This window comes from Thamnophis elegans, chromosome 6 (assembly GCF_009769535.1).
Source record: "Thamnophis elegans isolate rThaEle1 chromosome 6, rThaEle1.pri, whole genome shotgun sequence".
Classification (NCBI taxonomy): domain Eukaryota; kingdom Metazoa; phylum Chordata; class Lepidosauria; order Squamata; family Colubridae; genus Thamnophis; species Thamnophis elegans.
The window spans coordinates 70,366,648-70,389,281 of record NC_045546.1 but is presented as its reverse complement, the minus strand read 5'-3'; the positions used below and the strand labels follow the sequence as shown (position 1 = coordinate 70,389,281).

The window sequence follows — 22,634 nt, the reverse complement described above, 5'->3', positions numbered from 1 at the left end:
GAGAACCCGTATTCCCCATCCGGGTTCTGAAAGGAGCAGACCGGGTCTCGGTCCTGCAGAACATGGAAAGGAGAATTTTCCTCTTACCCTTAGACTCGATAAGTCTGGGCTCAAGAGGGGCCTCAAACAGTTTATCCCCCGTGAACGGTTCAGAAGTCAGACGCCACTTATTCTTGGCATTGGCCTGCCAAGACCCCACCGACTTAGCAGCGAACCTGGCTGTGTGACAGGCATGTAGTTATGTTCCTTTTAGGATCTTTGGCCTGCCACACTTTCTATTATTTTATTATTCTGTTTCATTAGTGTAGTAATTGAGAGGAGGGAATAGAAAGGAGTAGGATGGTGGAATGTGTTGTTGTCATTCTTTTATAGAAGCCCAAGGTCATCTTTTGTCTCCGCACCTCTGCATCTGACCAGAACTAGATGGGTGGAAATGCCAGTGTGGCTGAAGAAGATTGGACCATGTGATGGATTTATGGGTGTGGGGATAAGATCATGAACTTTCAACTGAGTGAAATCTCATGAAGCTTTAGAATTGGGATTTCCACAGATGTGCCAACATGTCTGTCTTATTAAATTGGAACTTTAAGGATAGCTCTGCCTTGGACTCTGATTTAATTCTGCATGATATTTGGAATGCTGACACTGCGTTAAGAGAGGTGTCCACCAAAAATTGAAGGGCTGGCTTCAGCTTGTTGAGATCCTGGTGTGACCTCGAATCCAAGACCGGGATCCTATCTCTCAACTGCTGGAGCCACATGAGAGTGGTCCTGTTAAAAAAGGATGTGGCATGGCCCCCCTGATCACCCAGGCGGCTGATTGGTCGCCCTTAATTATGTGTTCCGCCCTCCTATCCTCCTTCTTCAGGGCATCCTCCGGATTGCTTGGAACAACAGTGGGTGAGGACAACGCTGCTATCGGAGCATCCACTGAAGGGACCTCTAAGGCCTTGGCCAAATCCGGCCCAATATTGTAAAAGCATTTGTCCTGTCTGAAGGAAAGGGACCCGACCCCGGGGTCTTCCACTGACGTTGGATCACGTCTACAAAGAAGGGGGTAGGGAACCACCTCCTTCTGCACAATGGGCTCTGTGAATACCAGTGTAGTGAATCCCTCTTGGCCGCCAAGGATTTGGTGGCCTGGGCTGCTTCTAGATTGGCTATTTTTGGGGCCTTGATTAGGAGAGACCTAAACATGAAAGGCTTGAAGAGCCCAGCTAAAGGGGTCTGTTCTAGATCAGAATCCTCGTTGTCAGATAGCTCAGAATCTTGAAGGGCCTGGTCTTCCTCATCCCTTGAGGATGAAGAACTGTCCGATGACCCCTGGCACCTGTCTCTTTCTATGCTTCTTATGTTTTTTGGAGGCAGTGGACCCTGCTGCAATACCCTGTCTAATGGCCTCAGTAATGATGGCAGCCATGTGAGGTGGGGATGAACCACCTCGCAAGTCGGCAGCTACCCATGCTGTGGGAGAGACAGCAGAACCTGCGGGCCCTGGGCTGACCGTCCCTTCTGGGGCATATTGTCACCGCATGGGCCACGGTCTCTGACTGTTTTTGTGCCTCCTTTTGGAGCCTTGGCGAATTGTTTGTCTAGGGTCTTTTGCCTCCTGAGTTCTGCTCTCTGCATGGCCTTTGACTTCCCCTTGGTTCAATCACCCTTCTTGGGGGAAGGGGACTTGCGCTTGCTGGGTAAGTGAAGGGTTGATGGGCCCTCCAGAGGGTCATCTGACAAAGGGGATGAGACCACCCTTGCACCTCCTTCCATGGCTGTTGACATGGCCTGACTAGATAATTAAGGGTAAAACAATGGAGGTGACTAACCCAATAAAGGGCACACTGGGGCCCGGGTATTGGGTAAATGAGAGCAGATAATGGCCCCTGTAGACAGGCATGCCTGGGCCTGTCTCTAGCCCGCAACAAGAGACCCACTGGTCCCTGTGCCAACGGCCTCAAGTTGTTAAGCGAGGCAAGGCTGTTAGCTCCTGACCCTAAAGGAGCTGGTCTGCTGCCTCCAATCTCCTCACTGCCCTTGCTGCCTGAAAAGGGGAAGCTGGCTAAGTGAATGCTGATAAAAGAGGAGAAACTCTAAAGGAGGAAAAAGAGAAAAGGCACAATATTCAGGAGAGATCAGAAGCACATCTTGTTCAAGTGGTAGTGAGTCACACAAGCTGGGGATCTCAGCAGGAAGAGGCGGACTCTGCAGACTCAGTTCTATTGGATGGTACATGAGAATAACCCACACAGGGATGCTATCCCCACTGAGTCAGGAAAATGAAGTTGCTCCAATGAGTTAAAGGCAATGTGTAGATGTATAGTAGCCTTTTTGCTTTGACTTCCGGTTTGGCATCACTGTGGGACAGTCTTAGGGAGTGGGGCTCTGTGAACCTTGGCTGAACCCTCTTTGATGGAGAGCCCTTAAGGGGCTAAAGTCACCCTGAAGGGGTGATGAAGAAAGGAGGAGCACCTTGCAAGTCACAGAGCATGGCAGCTGTGAAGCTGGATCAAGTGAACAAAGAAATGTGCTGGAGCAGTTTGTAAACAGTGCACTGGAACTGGGTGAAGTGATTTGCAACTTCTTTACTAGAGATCTAATCCCAAAGAAAAGAAACTCTGAAAAGACAGACTCTTTAAAGTGGTAAGAAAACACCAAACTTAGAGAATGATTACAGACCCAAAAGAAATTGAAACCTAAGGGGGAATATAACTTTTTTTAAATACAGAAAGACTGGCTTTGAATATTCTATTGGTAATATCTTGAAAAGGCATTTTAAAATGCTGGAAATATTTGGTTGATTATTGGAAGAAACTGCTTGAAGAAAATCAGAACAGATTTTCAGCTGTTAGATTGGGTGCAACATTGAAATGCTAGGTGATGGTGCCATCTACTGGTGAAAACATATATATTATATTTTTACAAGGCTGGGAATGTTCTTGAAATAATTCGAGGATTGATAAATCAGAGTAGAGACAAACAACACCTGGAAGACTTCCCTTTGGCATATTGATTTATATCTATCTTCTTCACGGCTAAGGAGGAATAAATTCTTAGACTTTTGAAAATTGCTAACTAGAGTGGCTTTTTTTAAAAAATTTGTATTGTTCTATATGTCTAAAGTTTGTTTTTCCCCCCTCCCCTCTTGAGTTGTGAGCCGCCCTGAGTCCCCCCAGGGAAAAGGGCGGCATATAAATTTAATAAAATACTCAAATACTCAAATACAAATACCTGGAATTATCACTGAAATTAAACAGTTGACTATGTGGCTTACAAAAACATGGGAAACCTGATGGATCATCTAGGATTATAATTGTTGTCTGATAACTGCATAAAGAAGCGAAAGAAGGAAAATTTTAAAAAAATTAAAAGACTTTTTGGAAAACTTGGAAGGAATGAACTGAATGGTCAGGGACTATAAAAGACTATAAATATTGTGCATCCTGAGGAATAATTTTGGGACTGAGTAAATTGTTTAAATACTGGCTTTTGATGTTATAGACAACTGAGAGTTTGGGACCTTGGTAGATTATAGAGTAACTTTTCGACTCATCAAAATAAGACAATATGCTTCAACAGGGAAAAATAAGTGTATTTCAAAAAGAAATATTATTGATGTTTCAAAGTATTCATGAAATTATAACAAAGAATCACAGGGAGATAAAGGATTTGATACATGATATAGTTGTGAGACCAGAAAATGTTCAGCAAATGACAATGAAAAATGAACAGGAAACCTAGGAAATAGAGGAGAAAATAGAAAAACAGAGGAAAGGATAGAGCAGATAAAACACCAAATGAATCCAAAAGACAAGGAGAAGAAACAGATCATTAAAATGGATGAAATAGATCAGGCAAATTATACATTAAGAGATAAAAAATAGAACTGGATAAACAGAAAGACGTTCCTGAAGTGTGGATAAAGACACTGATAGGCATAGTGAAGGTTTGTCAGCAAGAGGTAGAGATAGAGGATCATTTAGATCAAATATGAATGATATATGGAGATACAAAATCCCATGGGAGGAGTATGGAAAACTTGCCAAAAAATCAACAAGAATTAAAATACTAAAATGGGCAAGAGATGATGGATAGAAATAGAATACCTACTAACCTAAGATTTGTTCTATTAAGAATTAGAATAAAGGTAGAAATTAGAAAGGTGGAAAATATTATGCATATTCCTATATAATATTTTAAAATCAGCATGTAAATGAAAGGATAAGAAATCAAAAGATGATTGCATTATGTACACTTAAACAACATTATGGTTATTAGTGTTGTGTATTAAAATATTGAATTAATGCACTATTAATATTAATTAATAACTTTACACAGATGAAATTGAAACTCATCTAGAAAGCCAAAGAAAAATTATGGGGCCCAGATCAATGTTCCCTTTATTTATTTATTTCAGTTTGTGCGGAAAAGTATAGTGTTTGAGCAGCACATTTTCATGCCTGAGCATCTGATTTTTTTAGCCATAATTGCTATCAGAGCAGATGTTGGGGAGGGGAGCAAGAATGAAAAGGGTCCCCTCCCTCTCCCTCAGACCCCCAGGAAGGAAGGAAGGGAAGGAAGGGGGAGGGAAAGGAAATGGGAAAGAAAAAAAGGAAAGGAAAGGAAAAAGGAAAGGAAAAAGGAAAGGGAAAAGGAAAGGAAAAAGGAAAGGAAAAAGGAAAGGAAAAAGGAAAGGAAAAAGGAAAGGAAAAAGGAAAGGAAAAAGGAAAGGAAAAAGGAAAGGAAAAAGGAAAGGAAAAAGGAAAGGAAATGGAAAAGAAGGAAAGGAAAAAAGGAAAGGAAAAAGGAACGGAAAAAGGAAAGAAAAGGGGAAAGGAAAAAGGAAAGGAAAAAGGAAAGGAAATGGAAAAGAAGGAAAGGAAAAAGGAAAGGAAATGGGAAAGAAGAAAGGAAAGGAAAAGAGAAAGGAAAGGAAAAAGGAAAGGAAATGGGAAAAAAGAAAGGAAAGGATGAAGAAGGGAGGGGAAGGGAAGGGAAAAGAAAAAAGAAGAAAAAATGAAATAAGGAAAGAAAAGGAAAAAAGAAAGGAAAGGAAATGGAAAAGAAGGAAAGGAAAAGGAAAGGAAAGAATAAAGGAAAGTAAAAGAGAAAGGAAAGGTAAAAGGAAAGGAAATGGAAAAGAAGGAAAGGAAAAAGGAAAGGAAAAGAGAAAGGAAAGGAAAGGAGAAAGGAAAGTAAAAGAGAAAGGAAAGGAAAAAGGAAAGGAAAGGAAAGGAGAAAGGAAAGGAAAAAGGAAAAGGGAAGGAAGATAGGAGGACATAAAGGGAAAGGAAAGAGTGGAATGGATTGGTACTCCGCTCAAAAATCAAGTCTCAAGATCCCTTGGATCCCTTTGGCTCAGGCAGTCCAATTCCATGCTGCTTCCCTCTCTCCGCAAAGCAAAGGGATCGCAGAAAGGCTGACGAGCCCAGAACGGGGCTTTAGATGACGCAATACCTGAGAAACCCCGGATGTGCAGACTACAACCAACGAATCACATTTTCCCAGGAACCAACTAAGCCCGAGAGGACCAATGGGAATTTTCCCTTCTGCAGCGTCATTGGTCACCAGTCTTCCTTGATTTCACCAATCACCAGATGGAGGAGAGAGTTCAGTGCAGAGAGAGAAGGGAGGGAGGGGGGATATTTTCAATCATATTTTAAGACATAAAAAAACACTGAGCGGAAGTTTGAAACTTCTGCATGGTGTTTTCTTGTTACGTGCGCGGCCACGCAGCCGCGCAGCTTAGAGGGAACATTGGCCGAGATGTTGCTCTCTTTCATCCAAAGGTACTGCCAACCTGAAGTTTACATTCTGTTTCTCAGAGTCCTATTTTCCAGATCTCTGAATGTCTGGGAAGGTTCATTGCTGCTTTTGAAAAATGTTTTTGTATTTAATTGCCATTCAAGGAGGTTATTCTTAGGAAGAATGGCTGCCAGGAAGATATTCCCTCCACACAGACTGCAATCATCACAGTGTATTTCTCCAAGTGATAATTAATTCTTAAAAAGTAAAACCTGATAACATGTTTTCTAAGTCAGAGGATTTTTAGGGGAACATGGTACCCTGGAAAAAATGACCTAGTTCTCCGTGTGAAGTGATGTTATCTGGAAATCACTTATTCTGCTGCATGGTAATTAAATTGTGGAAGAAATCCTTTCCATTGGAAGTAAAAAGAGAAGTGTGTTTGCTGTCTTCTTTAAAAATAATAATTAATAATCAGAGCATTGTGCTCTCCAAGTACAGATCCTGGTCTTATGCTTCTTTAGTTGGTTTCTTGTCACAGCATTTTATCATAAAGACAACAGAAGCTGTAATAGAAGAAATCCTTGTAAAATCCCTGCATCTACATCTGTCTCTTTCAAGGTTTCTACATTTGAATTTTCTTATCCCCATAATCGTTGTAGCATCCATCTGTACTTTCCTTCCTAATTATTTTTAATATTCTTTTTATTTCCAAACTTTTTAGTGACAGATTGGACAATTTTACATAATGCTGCAGCCATTTTAATTTACTGATTTAATTTTAAGAATAGGAACATCTAGCTACATCATCAAATTCTGGCACTTTAAAATAATAGTAATTTTAAGAATTATCCATTTGAATGGGGAATAGCTTGCATATCATCTATAACCATGAATATTTCAACACTGATAGACAATTTCTCTATTTCAGTTAAACCAATTACCTAGAGAAATGATAAATCCCCTATACTGTATTTGTTCTGATGGAGGCAAAATGCAGGGCATTATTGTTACGTCCTCGAGGCTACGACGCCATTGACTTGCATTGCCAGCTCCTGATTGGCTAAGACGCGAGCAACCAGCTGGTGGGAGAATCCAGCCATTCTATTGGTTAAGCGTCTGACAGCTCTAGTATAAAAAGGGCTGTCAGCTGTCAAATGTTTTGCTGTTTGCTGGTTCAAGGTTTGCCTTACATTGAGCTGTATGCTACTGTAATAAAAGGTTGTGTTAGCTTCAACCTGCCTTGCCTCAGTTCCTGTCTGCCTCATTCTCCCTACAGAACAATTGTACAATATCCTGGAAATGGCTTATCTAAGTTTATAATTTAGTGATTCTAAAAAAGCATTAATTCCATTAATTCGCTACCTATAAAGCCCTACATGGCATCGGACCTGGGTACCTGAGAGACCGCCTCCTGCCGATTACCTCCCTCAGACCGATTAGATCTCACAGGTTAGGTCTCCTCCGGATTCCATCTGCCAGCCAATGTCGGCTGGCGACCCCCCGGGGGAGAGCCTTCTCTGTTGCATCTCCAGCCCTCTGGAACGATTTCCCTGTCGATCTCCCTTACTACCCTCCCGGCCTTCCGCAAAGCCACTAAGTCCTGGCTGCTCCAGCTGGCCGGGGGGCCTGTGAAATATCCAGCCCCACGGAAATTGTGAATGTTGTGGCTTTGTTTTTAAAGTGTTGTCTTTGTCTAGTTTTTCCCCTTTCCCTTGTCTATTGTGAGCCGCCCGGAGTCCTTCGGGAGTGGGCGGCATACAAGACGAATAAAATCAAAAATCAAATCCATTTCCTGTAACTTGAATGGGAGAAATATGGTTAATTTTCTTTTAAAATGCTAGTCTCGCACATGAAATATCAGGACCAGGCATATTTTCCAAGTAAATAATATCAAACCTTTTTCTGATACACTGTTTCCCATTTTATTTCAAAATCTATTTGGAACAAAATACATTGATTGCCACCAAAGCTCCAGAAGCTATTAATTTGTCAATTTCTTAAACTTCCCCATCTCCACTCTGCCTCCATTTTGCTAGTGGTCATCTAAACTGAGAGATAAGAAGTTATTGAAGTTATAGTATACCCTGTGATTATGACACTTCAGAGTCTTCATCCCAATTTACAAATCTGTGAAGTCTTTGGAAATTCTCTCCCAAGATAACCTGAGGGTATTTCAGCATATACAAGGGAACTCCAAGCACATGCTCATTACAGACTGTCTTGTATCATTTGCCAAAGCTGCTGAACCTAGACAACCTTAGCATACAATAGAAAGTTAGCACCCACCCCTCTTCTAGAAGAATGAAATATTTTGAGAAATATTTAAAAAGGCAAGATAAAATATTTCCCCTAAAAGAGAAATAAAAATCTTAAGAAACTTAAGAGCCCCAGCTCCCTGCACCAAGCAGATACTAAGCTGATGCCAGCTTTTAGAAATGCAGATTTGGCATTTCTCCGTGCAGCAAGGTCTGAACAAAGGTAGGGGTAGCCCTCGGCCACAATAGGAATTTCCCAACAAGCCTCTTCATTGCATCAGCCAAACTTCAACCAAGCTTAATTCAGATAAACTACTAGGATTTGTTCATGGCACCATAGCAGAGGTGAGTTTCATTTTTTTTACTACTGTTTTGGTGGGCGTGGCTAGATGGGGCATGTGACTGAGCGTGGACAACTTGACGTCACTCACACACACTCAGTCACATGACACCCACCCCACCAACCCACACCCACCAAAGTGGTGGCGAAAAGTTTTGAGGGTGAGCATGCACCAGGCCGTGGCTCTTTGCTGTCTTTTGGGGGGGGGATCCCCAGAGCGCTTTTATTTGGGCTCCCTTCACAAGCTCTGTGGGGCTTTGAGCTCCAAAGCAGCCTATTGGCTTCCCACCCAGCCACCTCCCTGCTCTCTTTGCAGATCAGCCTCTCTGATCACCGGTGCTACCCCTGGAATGACCTGTGGAGTCCAGCACTCCGGGGAATGACCTGTGGAGTCCAGCACTCGTGACCCGTCAAAACCGCGCTCGACTAAGCCGTGCCCGATTAAACCGTGCCGCTGACGTCATCAACAGGGCTGTCAACACTGACAACAGCCAGTGCAGAGAAAGAAGGGCTCTTTAAATAGCGCTTTGAAAGCAAGCGATTCAACTTAAGGTAAGGGTTAGGTTTAGGGTTAGCTTTAGGGTTAGGTTAAGGGTTAGGGTTAGGTTTAGGGTTAGGTTAAGAATTAGGGTTAGGTTTAGGGTTAGGTTAAGGGTTAGGATTAGGTTTAGGGTTAGGTTAAGGGTTAGGTTTAGGGTTAGGGTTAGGGTTAGGTTAAAGGTTAGGTTTAGGGTTAGGGTTAGATTTAGGGTTAGGTTTAGGGGAGTTAGGTTTAGGTTTAGGGGTTAATTTTAGGTTTAGCGTTTACAGCGTGCTTCTGTCTCCGTGCGGTTGTCACCCTGTTGATGACGTCAGCTACGTGGTTTCGTCAAGCGCGGTTTAGTCGAACGCGGTTTTATGGTGGAACCCCAGCACTCTGGGGGAAGGAGACTCGGCCGTGGCCCTCTCCCCACATGAGAGGCTACCCCCCCACCCCCACCCCTCCAGTGGCTTCTGCCTCTTGCTCTGCTTCTTCGCCAGCGGTAAGCAGCACCGTTTCTGAGGAGTAGGCAGGTGGCTGGGTGGGAAGCCAATGAACTGCTTTCGAGCCCAAAGCCCCGTGGAGCTGGCATAAGAGGCACGCAGGCCCAGGTGGAAAGCAGCCTTTTCTGCAACATCTTCCTCCCCTCTTTGGATTGCCCTGCACCCAGGGGGGGGAGAGCTCTGCCTTTGCAAAAACAGAGTGGGTACATGTGCAGCAGCCCCGGGATGTCTGCTTGCCCTCCCGCAGCATTGCCGCCGCCCCTCTCAGCCCTAGCACAGCATCTGCATTTCCACCAAGGGCCACCTGTCCACCCACTGGTCAGGCCAGACTGAACGCTGACTTCAGAAGGCAAGGGGGCATGGGGGACCACCGGTAAGACAGGGAAGCATGGCAAGGCCATGGGGAGGGGAGTAGGTTGCTTGCTCCCTTCCCTGCAGTCCTGCTATGCTTCCCTGCCTTCCACACAGAATTCCGCTTGCCTGCCTTTGCAAGTTGGCCACGGGGACACTTAGAAGGCCGCATGGAAGGCAGGGAAGCATGGCAGGGCCACAGGGAAGGGGACAGGGACAGCTAGCTAAGCCGCGATTCACAGGCTTACCTGGTAGCCAGATCAGTGGCGCAGCACTTCAGGCAGGCAAGCTGCAGAGCAGAGACTGGGGCAGGGCAAGCGAGCAGTAACCAGGAAACTGGTTTGGGTGTGTGGCCAGGCTGCCATTACTACCAGTTCAGAAAGGTATGCCAGATTTTTTCACTATCTATTCAGGCAAACTGAACTGAACTGCTAGGAACCCACTTCTACATCATGGAAGTCTGACAACAGTCAATAAAATACATGTTCTTGCACAGGAACAGGAAGTTCAAGTACAAAGCCCTAGAATTATAGTGAAGAAAAGGAGAAGCAGATACTAAAGGGGACAGACAGTGGCAAGTAAGCTAATACAGCTGTCTTACTTATCATATGATGCTTTGGCCAATTAGTGTCACAGGGAAGTGAGATATAATGGATAACACTTTTGGTCGACATTGGGTAAAAAATGACTTTCTGAGAAGCTGTTTTGGGTAATAAAAATAAAAGTTTGAGAAGCATTGTCTTTACAGAATTTCAAGCTTGAAAGTACATCTTCCCACACCATCTCTTTTACAGTTAGAGAAGAGAAGCTAAAGAGGGTCTCTTCTGACCCTCTTGCCCCAACCACATTCTGCTGCAGGCTTAGCTGTCTTTTATCTGACTGTTCCCTTGGCTGCATTTCATTGCTGTCTCCCAAGATGATTCCCACACACCTTTACAAGATCAGTAAAAAAGCACCCAACTTTTAACAAAAGTAGGTTCTCTTTATATGATTGTTTAGTGGGTTTTTTAATTGTCTATTAGTTTTTCCAAAACTAAATTTAGGGGGGGAAATCAATAGACAATTAGAGAACTCAAAAAACAATTCAGATTTTCTTTTGTTTGTAGACATTAAGACGGAACTAAAATTTGAATTTACTATTCAATATTTAAATATTGGGTGCTGACCGTTCTGCAACTGCATATATATTTTTTGTTTTAAATTAGATTATAAGAAAAATTAATGAAAATGTATATTCTGTTGTTTTAAAATAATAGTGCATTTTTTACTGTTTATTCAAGAACAAACTTGATTTAATACAATTTATGGCAATGGCTCCTACCGCAACATGGCAAAAACATCCTGTGGACATTTACAAGTAATTTTTAGTTATTAATTATTGTATAAGAATGTTTCTGCTTCCTATATTATTCTATCATTATTTCTTTTTTAAAAAAAAACTTAATTGTGTTAATAATTCACAGGTCTGCAACTAAAAAGCTGTTTGATTATTTTCATCTAATTTCCATGTATCTTGGTGTGCTGAAAACAAATAAAATATTGAAAAAACTCCTACACGTCTTGATTTGCCACAACATGTGAAATTGTCTTCAAATTTATCATTTTTTTTAATTTTTCGTACTTTTTTATATTATGGGTTTTTAACCAAATTTAAAGTCCAAATTACTATTAATTAATTCACATGTGCATTTAAGATATAAAATGCCTTAAAGGGTTTGTGCAAGTTATGTAAAAAAATATAGCACTGTAAATCTGATGATCAGCAATATATACATAAGCTAAGCAAGTTTTAAGTCTGTGCTTCTAATGGTAGAAGGGGTTAATCTTTCCTGAAGAATCCAGTGGGAGGGAGACACAGGGTAGATAGCAGCATCTCCGGTCAGTGCAGGGGGCGTGGCCAGCACTGTGACGTGTACAGACACAGAGCTGCTCTCTCCTGCGTGCCACACTTGTGTACGAGTCATCATCAGGTTCTTGGTTCTACGCTGTTCACACTTTTTCATCGCAATTCATGTTAGTTTGTCATTCTTCAACCATTATGTTATGGCTCCGCGAAAGTGTATTAATTCGCCAGAGAGTTTCTGTTTCATCTGTGATGAATATACAGTGTTGAAGCAACAGCAGAATATTACAGACTTTGTGAAAAAAGTATACTTTGCATACTTTGTACTAAAAATTGGAGATCAAGTTTGGGGGCCTCATAAAGTGTGCAAATGGTGTGTTGAAGACTTCCAAAACTGGTTCAAGGATAAGAAAAAATCTTTCCATTATGGGATTCCTATGGTATGGCAAGAGCAAAAGAACCATAGTGATGACTGTTACTTTTGTTCATGCGAGGTGAAAGGGTTTAATTCCAAATGGAAGCATTCCATTTCATACCCCAATCTTCACTCAGCAATTCGTCCCATCCCCCATGGCACAGATATACCAGTACCCAAGCCCCCTGCTACCTTGGAAGAGAGACCTAGCTCAGATGAAGGTGAAGTCATACCTGAACCAGATGACGAATCAAGTTCTGACTTTGAAGATGATACAAGACCAAAATTATTTTCTCAGGAGGAGATGAATGATTTGATAAGAGACTTGAATCTTCCCAAAGATGCCGCTGAGTTACTTGGATCAAGGCTGAAAAGCAGGAATTTATTGTTGCCAGGAGTGTCATCTTCATGGTTCAAACATCATGAAAAGAAGTTCGTTCCTTACTTTGCCCAGGAAGACAAGTTGGTTTATTGCATCGATGTCGAAGGTCTGATGGGTCAATTTAAAATCCAATATGATTGAGAGCAATGGTGTCTTTTTATAGATTCTTCAAAAAGAAGTCTCAAAGCAGTTTTACTCGACAATGGTTTTTACGCTTCCATACCTGTAGGTCATTCCTTACACTTGAAGGAAACCTAGGAGAACTTGGAATTGGTTCTTCGTGAACTTAAATATGAAGACCATGGTTGGCAAGTGTGTGGGGACTTGAAGGCCTTGTGCATGCTGCTCGGGCAACAAGCTGGGTATACCAAATACCCTTGTTTTCTGTGTCTATGGGACAGTCGAGACAGACAAAATCACTGGACCAAGAAGAGTTGGCAGACGAGGGTGCTAACAGTTGGTGAAAAAAATGTCCTCTGAGAAACTTTGGTACCTTCCCATAAAGTTATTCTACCACCTCTCCACATAAAATTGGGATTGATAAAGCAATTCGTAAAATCACTTCCAAGAGATGGAGAATGCTTCAAATACTGGGTCACCAAGTTTCCATGGAGGCAAAATTGAAGGAAATTTTGTTCGTCGGACCAGACATTGGAAGGCTTATAGTTGATCAAGAGTTTGTCAATACCATGACGGATCCTCAAAAAGAAGGGTGGATTGCATTTAAAGAAGTCATACAGAAATTTTTAGGCAATAACAAAGATCCTCACTACAAAAAGATCGTCGGAAGAATGCTGAAAGCATTTCAAGCTTTAGGTGGCCTGATGAGTTTGAAAGTGCATTTCCTCCAGTCCCACCTTGACTACTTTCCTACACGAACCTTACTTTTTGGTACATCTTCATTTTGTTAGATAGGTTGTAATTTAAATAAAACCATGTTGTAGTTTAAATAATATAAATAAATAAATAAATAAATGTAATTTAAATAAGTCATATAATTCAAATAATTATTTAAATAATTTTCTGCTAGTTGGGAAGACTCAATTTTATGTTTTAAATCACATTATTCGTTAGTAAAGAAGGTTCCATAATCATTTATCATCAAAGTGCACTGATATAACCTGGATTTATAGCAATAGCACCTAGACTTATAAATGCTAATAGCCTAAGTGCCACTTAGGCACCCAACAATCTGGGTCCTCAGAAGGATGGAAGGCAGAGTCAACTGAGCCAGTTAGGATCAAATTCCTGGCAGTCGGCAGAATTAGCCTGCAATTATGCCCATTTTTGAGCTGTTAGCCTTATTAGTAAAAATCTAGACTCACTGAAGAGCAACTTTGAAGCTTTGTTCATAAGCATACTGAAAAAAACTCTGCCTTCACTGAAGCTCATGAGAAAAATTTGGATAAACAACATTCAAAATTAAACCACATTATAGGCAGCAAATAAATTTGAAGAGTCCTAAACAATCTCAGATTAATAAACTATTGAAGGTGGTAATAGTGTCCAGGTCAAATCTCCATCACAACAGAGACAAATACTGTTACTTCTGCCTGTCATAAGCACATTCATTCCTTGCAGCCAAATCCAATTGTGTTACATATATTAATGAACAGCCTAAATTTCAGTTGCTGGGTCACAAGAAGAACCATCTTAATTTCTCTAAGACAGTTTCCATAATGTGAGCCCCAGATAATGAATCTCTGTGCAGCTGAGAGTCTGCAACCTGGAAGTCAGTGGATTTTACTGCCCTCCAAACAAATTACCACATTTCATATGCTGTTATATCTTGCTGATTTTCAAATTTCCCATATCTGAATCTTCCAACTTAACATCATGAGTAAGCTATTGCCTGCTGTTGATGATCCTTCAAACAAGAGGGTATTCTACGAAGACTCAACAGGCCAATGCAGACCTTAATGCAAACTATACTACTGCTGAACTTATTATTAACCTTAGCAACTAATGCAATTAATCTTTCAACTGATGCCATTAGTTCTCAACTACTTCCAGTAGCTGAGGAGTCTTCAGGCGTAGATAAATGTCCTTAAATCCTTGAAGCACCCTTTCAAAAGAAGTTGACTCCCACCCTTATCAATGCTCCTGTTTTGTCTCTCCCTTCCAGTTCAATAATTCTAATGATGCAACAATAATTCGTCTATTTATCCATTCCATTTATAAGGTCTCCCATCAAATATACGACTCTGCTCACTAAAAAAAAATACAATATTAAAACAATATATTTTATTTTCCGAAAGGACACTTCTCAAACTTAAAGTTTCAAGCCTTTCAGAATGTGATTCTGTTTCCTTTCCTTGCCCTCTCCAAGATCAATTGATTGCTGATTGAACAGCAGCTACGGTAACTGGTTGCATCTTTAGTGAAGCAGGAAGGGAGAAATAGCTCTCACTGGTTATCAGGACTATACATTCCCCTCCTCGCTCTCTTGCTGATTTTCAGATTCCTGCTCTATTCAGTCTGCCCATTTTTTCCTGCTAACTGACAACCATTGCATCAATTTCTCTCTCTTCTGGATGGAACAGATCAGGGGGGGGTTTAACCAAATACTTAGTTAGATTCTTCCTTTTCAAACCTTTACCTAAATTTGACAGATCACAACCATCATTCATTAACCATCAATATTGAACTAATAACTATTACTAAAATTCAGAATGTTTCCCTATTGGAAATTACCAATTGTCTATACTATAATAGGTAAAATTAAAAGCAAGGCCTTATAGCCACTAAAGCGTTTTATTTTACTAGATTATTGGGACTTCAAAAAGAAATGGTGATGTTGAACAATTTGATCATTACCCATTTATACATCTCTTGTCCATATCCTATAAGAACAGATTTGCTATGGGCAAACTAGACATATTACCCATATTAATGTCAGGTTCAAAGACTGGTTTGATCAGGATAGGTGAATTTTTGGTACATTTTGCTTTATATGCCTATGGAGATTCTCTTGAAAAAGCAGCTTTAGGACTTTTGCTTTATGTATAAAAAAAGACCCTTCTTAAGCACCCCTCGTCAAATTAATGGGAATCAAGAAACAATATAGATCTTTTTGCCATCTAAAGAAAATGATGTTTTATAGGCATTCTGGCAGCAACTAATTCTGGTAGCCTAGGATAAAACCCATTTTATCAATTGATATTCATTGTTCACATAGACAGGCTTCTTACAATGTCTGTCTTCCATAAAAAAGACATGATCTTTATGTTGGTTTTACTTTTATTTGGTGTTTATATATTTTATAAGAATTATGATAGTTTGTTTCATAAAACACATAGTTCTAACACCAATCACGAGTGAGATTGTCATGAAAACTTAATATACTGTTTTTATTTATTTGCCAAATTTATACACTGCCCATTTTACTACTCCAGTCACTGTGGGGATTTACAAACAGAAAACAAAAAAAATCTATACAAAAATAGATAAGTTAAAAAACACAGCTAAGAATTAAAAAGACGGAGGGAGTGCTCTTAAGCCACTAACCAATCCTAAGTTTTCATGCCATTATTGGATTCATGCTAAGTGACAGTCTTAACACTCTTCTGGAAGGCCAGAATTGTGAAAACCTCTTGATAATCTATACCCCTGGTGGCGAGCCTATGGCACGCATGCCAGAGGTGGCACACAGAGCCCTCTCTGTGAGCACACGCACCATCACCCCAGCACAATATGCGATATGGCGGGTGTCTGCAAGCCACAGGGCCTTTCGTCCCTCTGCTGCGGCTCCCTGTCTGATGATTCCACCACTGGCCGGCCCCACCCCTCACCGTCCCCTCCCAGTCACCCCAAAGGAGTATTTGAAGGTTGAATGCCAAGAGGCACAGATTTCCTTCACCTTCTGCATTCCCACCCAACCTATGTTGTAGTGAACCAAATGGGCCCTCCCCACTAAGTGGCCCCATTAAGCCCGCTTGCAAACTCCACTGAATGTGGCTCTAAATGTTCAGCTCACGCATCCCTCCCGGCCAGTGCTATTGCCGTGACGGGGAAGATGTGCACCCTACTTGCTCCGCTCTTGCCAGTCAGAGGTGGGGCTCTGCACTGCCGCCTCCCAGCTGGTGTACCAAGTATGGAGCTGCGCTCAAGCCACCTGGGCCCCTGCTGCTGGGGGAGAGAGGGAGAGAAAAGGGGGAGTGTCTCCATGACAGGATCCAGGTTGGAGTTGCCTTATTTTACAAGGATCCCCAACTCTTGGTTTTGCCTGCCAGCCTCCACTTCCCCTCCACAGCCCAAGTGATTGGATTCACATGATAGATGAAGCTGGACATGAGAGCATGGATAGATGGATGGATGGATGGATGGATGGATGGATGGATGGATGGATGGATGGATAGATAGATAGATAGATAGATAGATATGGATGGATGGAGAAAGGAAGAGATGGAGTGAGGGAAGGTGGGCGAGTAGGTGGATGGATGGATGGATGGATGGATGGATGGATGGATGGATGGATGGATAGATAGATAGATAGGAAGGCTAGACAGAGCTAGAAAGAGAGAAAGACAGAGAACGAGAGAAATATAGATAGACAGAGAGAAAGATGGAGGGAGGGAAAGAGAGAGAGAAAGAGAGTGGGGGAAAGAGAGAGACAGAGAGAGGGAGGGAAGAGAGAAATGATATTACAAAAGATTTGCTTTTTTATTGTTGATAAACGTAATATTTCAGAAGCAGGAAAAAAATGAACAGGCATAAAAGTTTCCTAGTTGAAAGCTGATTAATACAATACAACAGTGTTAATTTCTCACCCCTTATGAAACAGTCCAAAAGAATTTTTAGCTACTAACTACTAAATCTGTTTACAAATTGTTAGCCTGTCATCTACATACTACATTAATAATGAAGTGGTTAACAGTAAAAACTACAATAATAAATAATAAAAGTATAAAAGTAATAAGAATTATTAACAGTAATAAAAGACAAGATTGAAATTCGAAAATGCTCTGTTAACAAACTTCTATTGTAATCAACTCATAGAAAATTTACCAAAGCTTCAATCCCAAATCATCCCAAATATTTAGTCCCAGATCAAATATCCACAATTGTTTCTTAATACCATCTCATATCAACTATTGATTGATGGAATACAATAAATCCAATCTCCAAAGCCAATCTATCTTCTCCCTAAAAAATGAGATAAGATCATTCCCCAATTAAATATAAGTCCATTTCCCTCTCTCCTTCAAACCCCTTAAAAATACACATTTGCCACTTCCTCACCCAAAGAGTTTTCTGTCATTATAGAAAAGCACAGGGTTGAGTTTCAGGAAGGTATATGAAGTCAACTCTGTTTTTTGAGTCTATATTTATTCCTGGCTAATAGACTGCTGGAACAACACATTCCTTCTGAATGTTTTCCACAGTCTGTATTTGTTTCTGTGTCTATATTTCTTCCTAAAGAGTCTGCTGCTTTGAAAACAAGTTCTTTTTATGGGTTTTAAAGTATTCAGGGTCAGCTTTTTCGGAGTGTTTTTCATGGTCTTTATGAGTTCATCAAACCTTTTAGAAAAAAAATCAGCTAAACAGGTTGCTAAACAGTATCTGTTTCCCCCAATGTCAGCCTCTTCCTCCTCTCTGTATTCTAATATGCTGTTGCTCGATGCAACAGATCAGTAAAGCAGGGAATAAGCAAAAAAAAACAAAGAAGATATTTTCTGTTTATTCTGATTTAAAAACTTTTTGCAGGTTAATAAAATAGATCTCATGCAGTGAATATTTAATAATATGTCATTCAAATATGAACACTTTTGCCATCCAGAGGCACATGCTGTGTTTCCATACAGAAAAGCAGACATTGACGAGAGCAATCAAATAAATGAAAGAAAGAAAGAAAGAAAGAAAAAAAAAAACAGATTGAAATAAGTCAGTCAATTAAGGATAAAGAACAAAAGCAAAAGTTCAAAAAGAGAAGTTAAAAGTCCCAGGCATACTTACGAAAACATTCTGTTGGTAGAAAGAGATGTAAAAAATACTACTGACTTTCCCACTGCTCTCATAAGGAGCTGCAGTGTTCAAGATTTCCCATCCTGGGTTGGTCCACAGCCATCCAAAAGTCATTCTGAGTCATTTGTAAGTGCCACATTCAAATCCAGGGGGCAAGACTGCCAAAGTACTAGTTCTGGCCGCAAACATAGCAGATTGTAAGTAAGAGAAAGGAAGTTTCTTACTCTTTAGCAACCATCTAGGGGAAGAGTCAGTTTCCGAATAGTTTTCAAGGGTAGCCCCATGTAGAGCACATTGAAGTAAACCATAAGGCAGATGACCTGGGCATGAGTAACTGAAAAGTTTTCCCAATCCAGAAAAGGAGGCAACTGATGCACAACATGGAATTGAACCCTCCTAGCTCCTTGTATAGGAATCACAAGTTCAGAAAGAGCTCCAGATTGGGTCTATCTGGGGCAGTGCAACCCCATCCAAAATCAAAGATGGAAGAACCCCAGATACAGAAGACTACCCCACTTGCCACCATTCTGAGTTACTAGGGTTTAGTTGAAGCCTGTTGTTCCCCATCCAGAACCCCACAGCCTGCAAGCATTGCAAAAGAGTATCTACTGCATTGCTTAGTTCACCTGTGACAGAGATGTACAACTGGGTATCATCCACATAATGGAGATACTACATCCCATGATGACAGATGATGTTTCGGGTAGATGTTAAACAGGAATAGAGAGAGTACTGAACCTGCAGTACCCCACAAAGCTGGGGCAGCTCCCGATCAACTCTGATTGGGACCCACTTCAGAGCTTACTAGCTTTGGGAGAGTTAAATTCATTGTTATACATGAACATTGATGTACTGTTTTGATACAATTGTATCAAAAAGATAGTAATATCCTAAACAACATGCGCGCACAAGGGTCTCTTAATAGATTTAAGGGTCAAGAGTGAATTAAAGAGCTGAAAATCCCAAGATTACCTCACCAGTTAACTGAGAGCTGGTTCAAACAGGGGCAACTATAAAGGTGAATGCTGGAATTAATAAGATGACTTGAAAGAAAGAATAGCAAGCCCTGTGAAATAAGTAGCTGTCAGGATTCCAAACAGTGAAAAAGAGTTGTTCTATGATAGGTGACATTTCAGTGAGGAGCCTCTGCAGAAAGACCTCTTGGCACAGTCATGAGAAAGAAAGGGCTTGTTTGTATAACTGCACAAGTGCCCCAGCTTTCAGATGAAAAGAATACAATGATGGCTTGATAAGAGAAAGAACTGCATTATAAAAGGGATAAATTTGTCAAAGGTGGAAAGGGATGCATTAGGTGATACAAATGGTGACAATAGTAGAAAATTTGCTTCCTTTTCTCCCTTTTACCCTGCAGAACCATATGACTGGCACCAGTGTTTTCCTTCCCACTCCCCTTCCCTCCCCTCCCCTCCCCCCCCCCGTTCCTTTGGCCATAGTCATCACAGGTCTATGGGCAGTCAAACCATTACAGTTTTTCTAAGTTTTGCTCTGCGCATGTTTGTGAAAACTAAATTGAAGAATAATTAGTTGAAAGTATCATTTTGCATTCTCTCTTTACTGGTAGCTTAGAGAATTCATATACAAAGCACTATGGCTTCAGCAGATTAGAAGGAATGTAAAAACGAACAGGAAGTTCAATGTGTAGGCTGCAGCCTATGTTAGCAACAAAAGTTTATTTCCAACAAAACATGCTTAACTTTATAGTCTTAAAGTCCATAAATTGTTTTTGAAATCTTTAGCACTACTGCCAAATGAGAACATATCAGAGAAATTAAATACATCTATTTTAATGAGCATCTGTATCACCTGTTTTGAAAATCTTGTTTTAAGCAGTATAGAGAGACTGTTTATCCATCCTAGAGCATTGTGTTTTCTGAATTCATTCACTGAAGATAAAAGATAATCTGTATTTTTTTTTAAAAAAAAAAACCACTGGAACTCTTTCCCCTGAATACAGGAAAAGACAACATTCATGAAAAATAAATCAAGGCAAGTTAATTGATAAACAGGAGATTATGAAATGGTATAGAGAACATTCCTTTGAATGTTTTCTTCCAAAAACCCACTCACGATATGCTTCTATAATATATATTTCTATCAGTCATAGTATAGAGTTCATGAACTAAAAAGGCAGGTCTAGAAAGTCTGTGATCTCTCTTTTAATCATCTTAACTGGAAGAAGAAACAGGGAGAGAATATGCTTGAAAATAACCAAATACTAGAGGCCATGTGTGTGAAAAATACAACATAAAGTACTGGCACATGACACTAGGTATGCAAAGCAAACCTGAAAAACCAGACAATCCAATTTTAAGAGGTCTTCTACAATCAATTATCTTACTGGGACAGGTAAATTGGAAACAAATGATAAAACATTAGATTTCTCAGTGTTTCCATTGCTGTCCTAAAGCAACTGGTATGTCTCCAAATGTGACCAAAGCAATGGCACTGATAAGCAACCACCTTCTCCCATTATGCTATTTTCCAGATTGAAATCAGTTGTCCAAGTCAAAGCTGCCCTCAATGCCTCGGACCTTTTTCAGAACAAATAGGTGCATACGATACATGTGATTCAACTGAACGAAAGACACTCAAAAAAGCAATTAAAACCCACTCTCTCCTAAGTGGTGCTCCAGTGAAATCTAGAAAGTCTGGACATACCATTATGTTTTCTGAGTCTAGGTGCACTGTAACTTTTTTGTCTTGGCCCTTAGGTGCGTTGCTTTGTCAAATTCCATGAAAAGTAATTGGCCTGCAGCAACAGTGAAACGTTATCCTTTTATTTCCCATGCACCCGTTCAGCAAACTCAAGCAAACTCAGGACACGCTGCCCTGGAACTATGATCTGGCTGTTCAATAGCCTCATCCAACCTCAGTCATAACAACATCACCTAAATGCCAATGAAATCTAGAAAAGATATTCAGAAGTCTAGGATTTCTAGAGCTTTCAGAACAACACTTGAATATTTGAACATTTAGCAAGCAGCATCTGGTTTAACGGCAGGTTATTATATTTGAAAAAGATGTCACCAGTCTCCAATTGTGAATCTGTTGACCATGAAGCTTAGTCCATTACTTCCCCCAAACAGCAATTATTGGGGACAGAAAAGACACAACGAGGCAGAGAAATTTAAAGCTGACAGGGCTGTCATAGAGTTCAACAGGCAGAGAGCCATGATTCCAATAGAAAATTCTCCCATAAGAGGAACCGAGGTCTTCTTTCCATACTCTTCCCACACACACACACAAAAGACAAACGGGAAAGGAACCGGAATGAAGGGCGCCAAACCCTTTCACAATGCAGCAATATATATGGAGAAACGCGAGAGACCTCCGGCATAAAAGACGCAAGGGGGCTCGGCCCTAGGACCACAAGGCGGCCGGGAGAACGGGGGGGGGGGGGGGACGGCGCGCCTTTGCTAACCGAGGCTGGCAGCCCACCGGCGAGGCAACTTACTCACCGCAATCGACGCACAGGATCCGGCCCACGTCCTTCTTCAGGTTCTTGCCGCTGGTGTCCAGCGGGGCGAAGGAGGTCTTGAAGACCAGAGGCTGCTCGGTGGGCTCCAGGAAGAAGATGTAGCGGTTGTTACGCTTGACTTTGAAGCAGGGCGCCGGCATGGAGCCCACGCGGATTAGCTGCTCCTTCTGGAGCCCACCGCTGTTGAGGGGCCACAAGTCCAGGACCTTCACCAGGATGCCGGACGTCGGCGTCTCGTCTCTGCTCCAGTTGCCGGTTGCTGGCGTCGGAGAATCCGCTGCCGGGGACAGCGCCTGCACCTTGCCCTCCAGCACCACGGCCGCCGAGTACGCCTGATCCTGCACCGAGCGCAGACTAGGCGAGTAACAGGCGAGCGACACGCCAATCAGCAAGAGAGAAAAGCCGGGCGCCGTCAGAGCGCTCCTCATGCCGAGGCAGCCGCAGCCCAAGAGCCTCTCGCCCCTGGCCCTCGTCCTCCTCGCGCTGCCCAAGCCGCCGGCCCAGGATGTGGGATGCCGCAGGCCGGCTGTCCCGCTCCTCCACCTCCTGCTGCTGTTGCCGCCGCCGCCGGCGGAGCTCTTCTAGAGGCTTCTGCTCCCGCCGCCGCTGCTGCACCGAGCCTCCCGGTCCTCGCCTTCCGTCAGGGACGGCACTGAACAGCAGCACCAGTCCTGCCGCATCCAGCCGGGCCATTTGCAGGACGCCGACGCGGCTCCAGCTGCAAAACCGGAAGCGGCGTAAGCTCGGGCCCAGCCGCGGAGCTACGCAGGGGCTGCGGAACCCTTCCCTCCTCCCTCCCGAGGAGGACTCCGGCTCCCAAC

The 22,634-nt window shown here is 41.9% G+C and overlaps 1 protein-coding gene across 1 annotated transcript in view; it reads right to left on the bottom strand.

Moving 5' to 3' along the window:
• The window catches only part of NRG2 (neuregulin 2), a 214,480-nt gene extending 192,239 nt beyond the window's left edge, over positions 1-22,241 (bottom strand). The window contains exon 1 of the mRNA XM_032220447.1: positions 21,794-22,241. Coding sequence (XP_032076338.1) covers positions 21,794-22,241 — 448 coding nt within the window. The remainder of the gene's footprint in view (positions 1-21,793) is intronic.
• Positions 22,242-22,634: the final 393 nt, after the last annotated feature.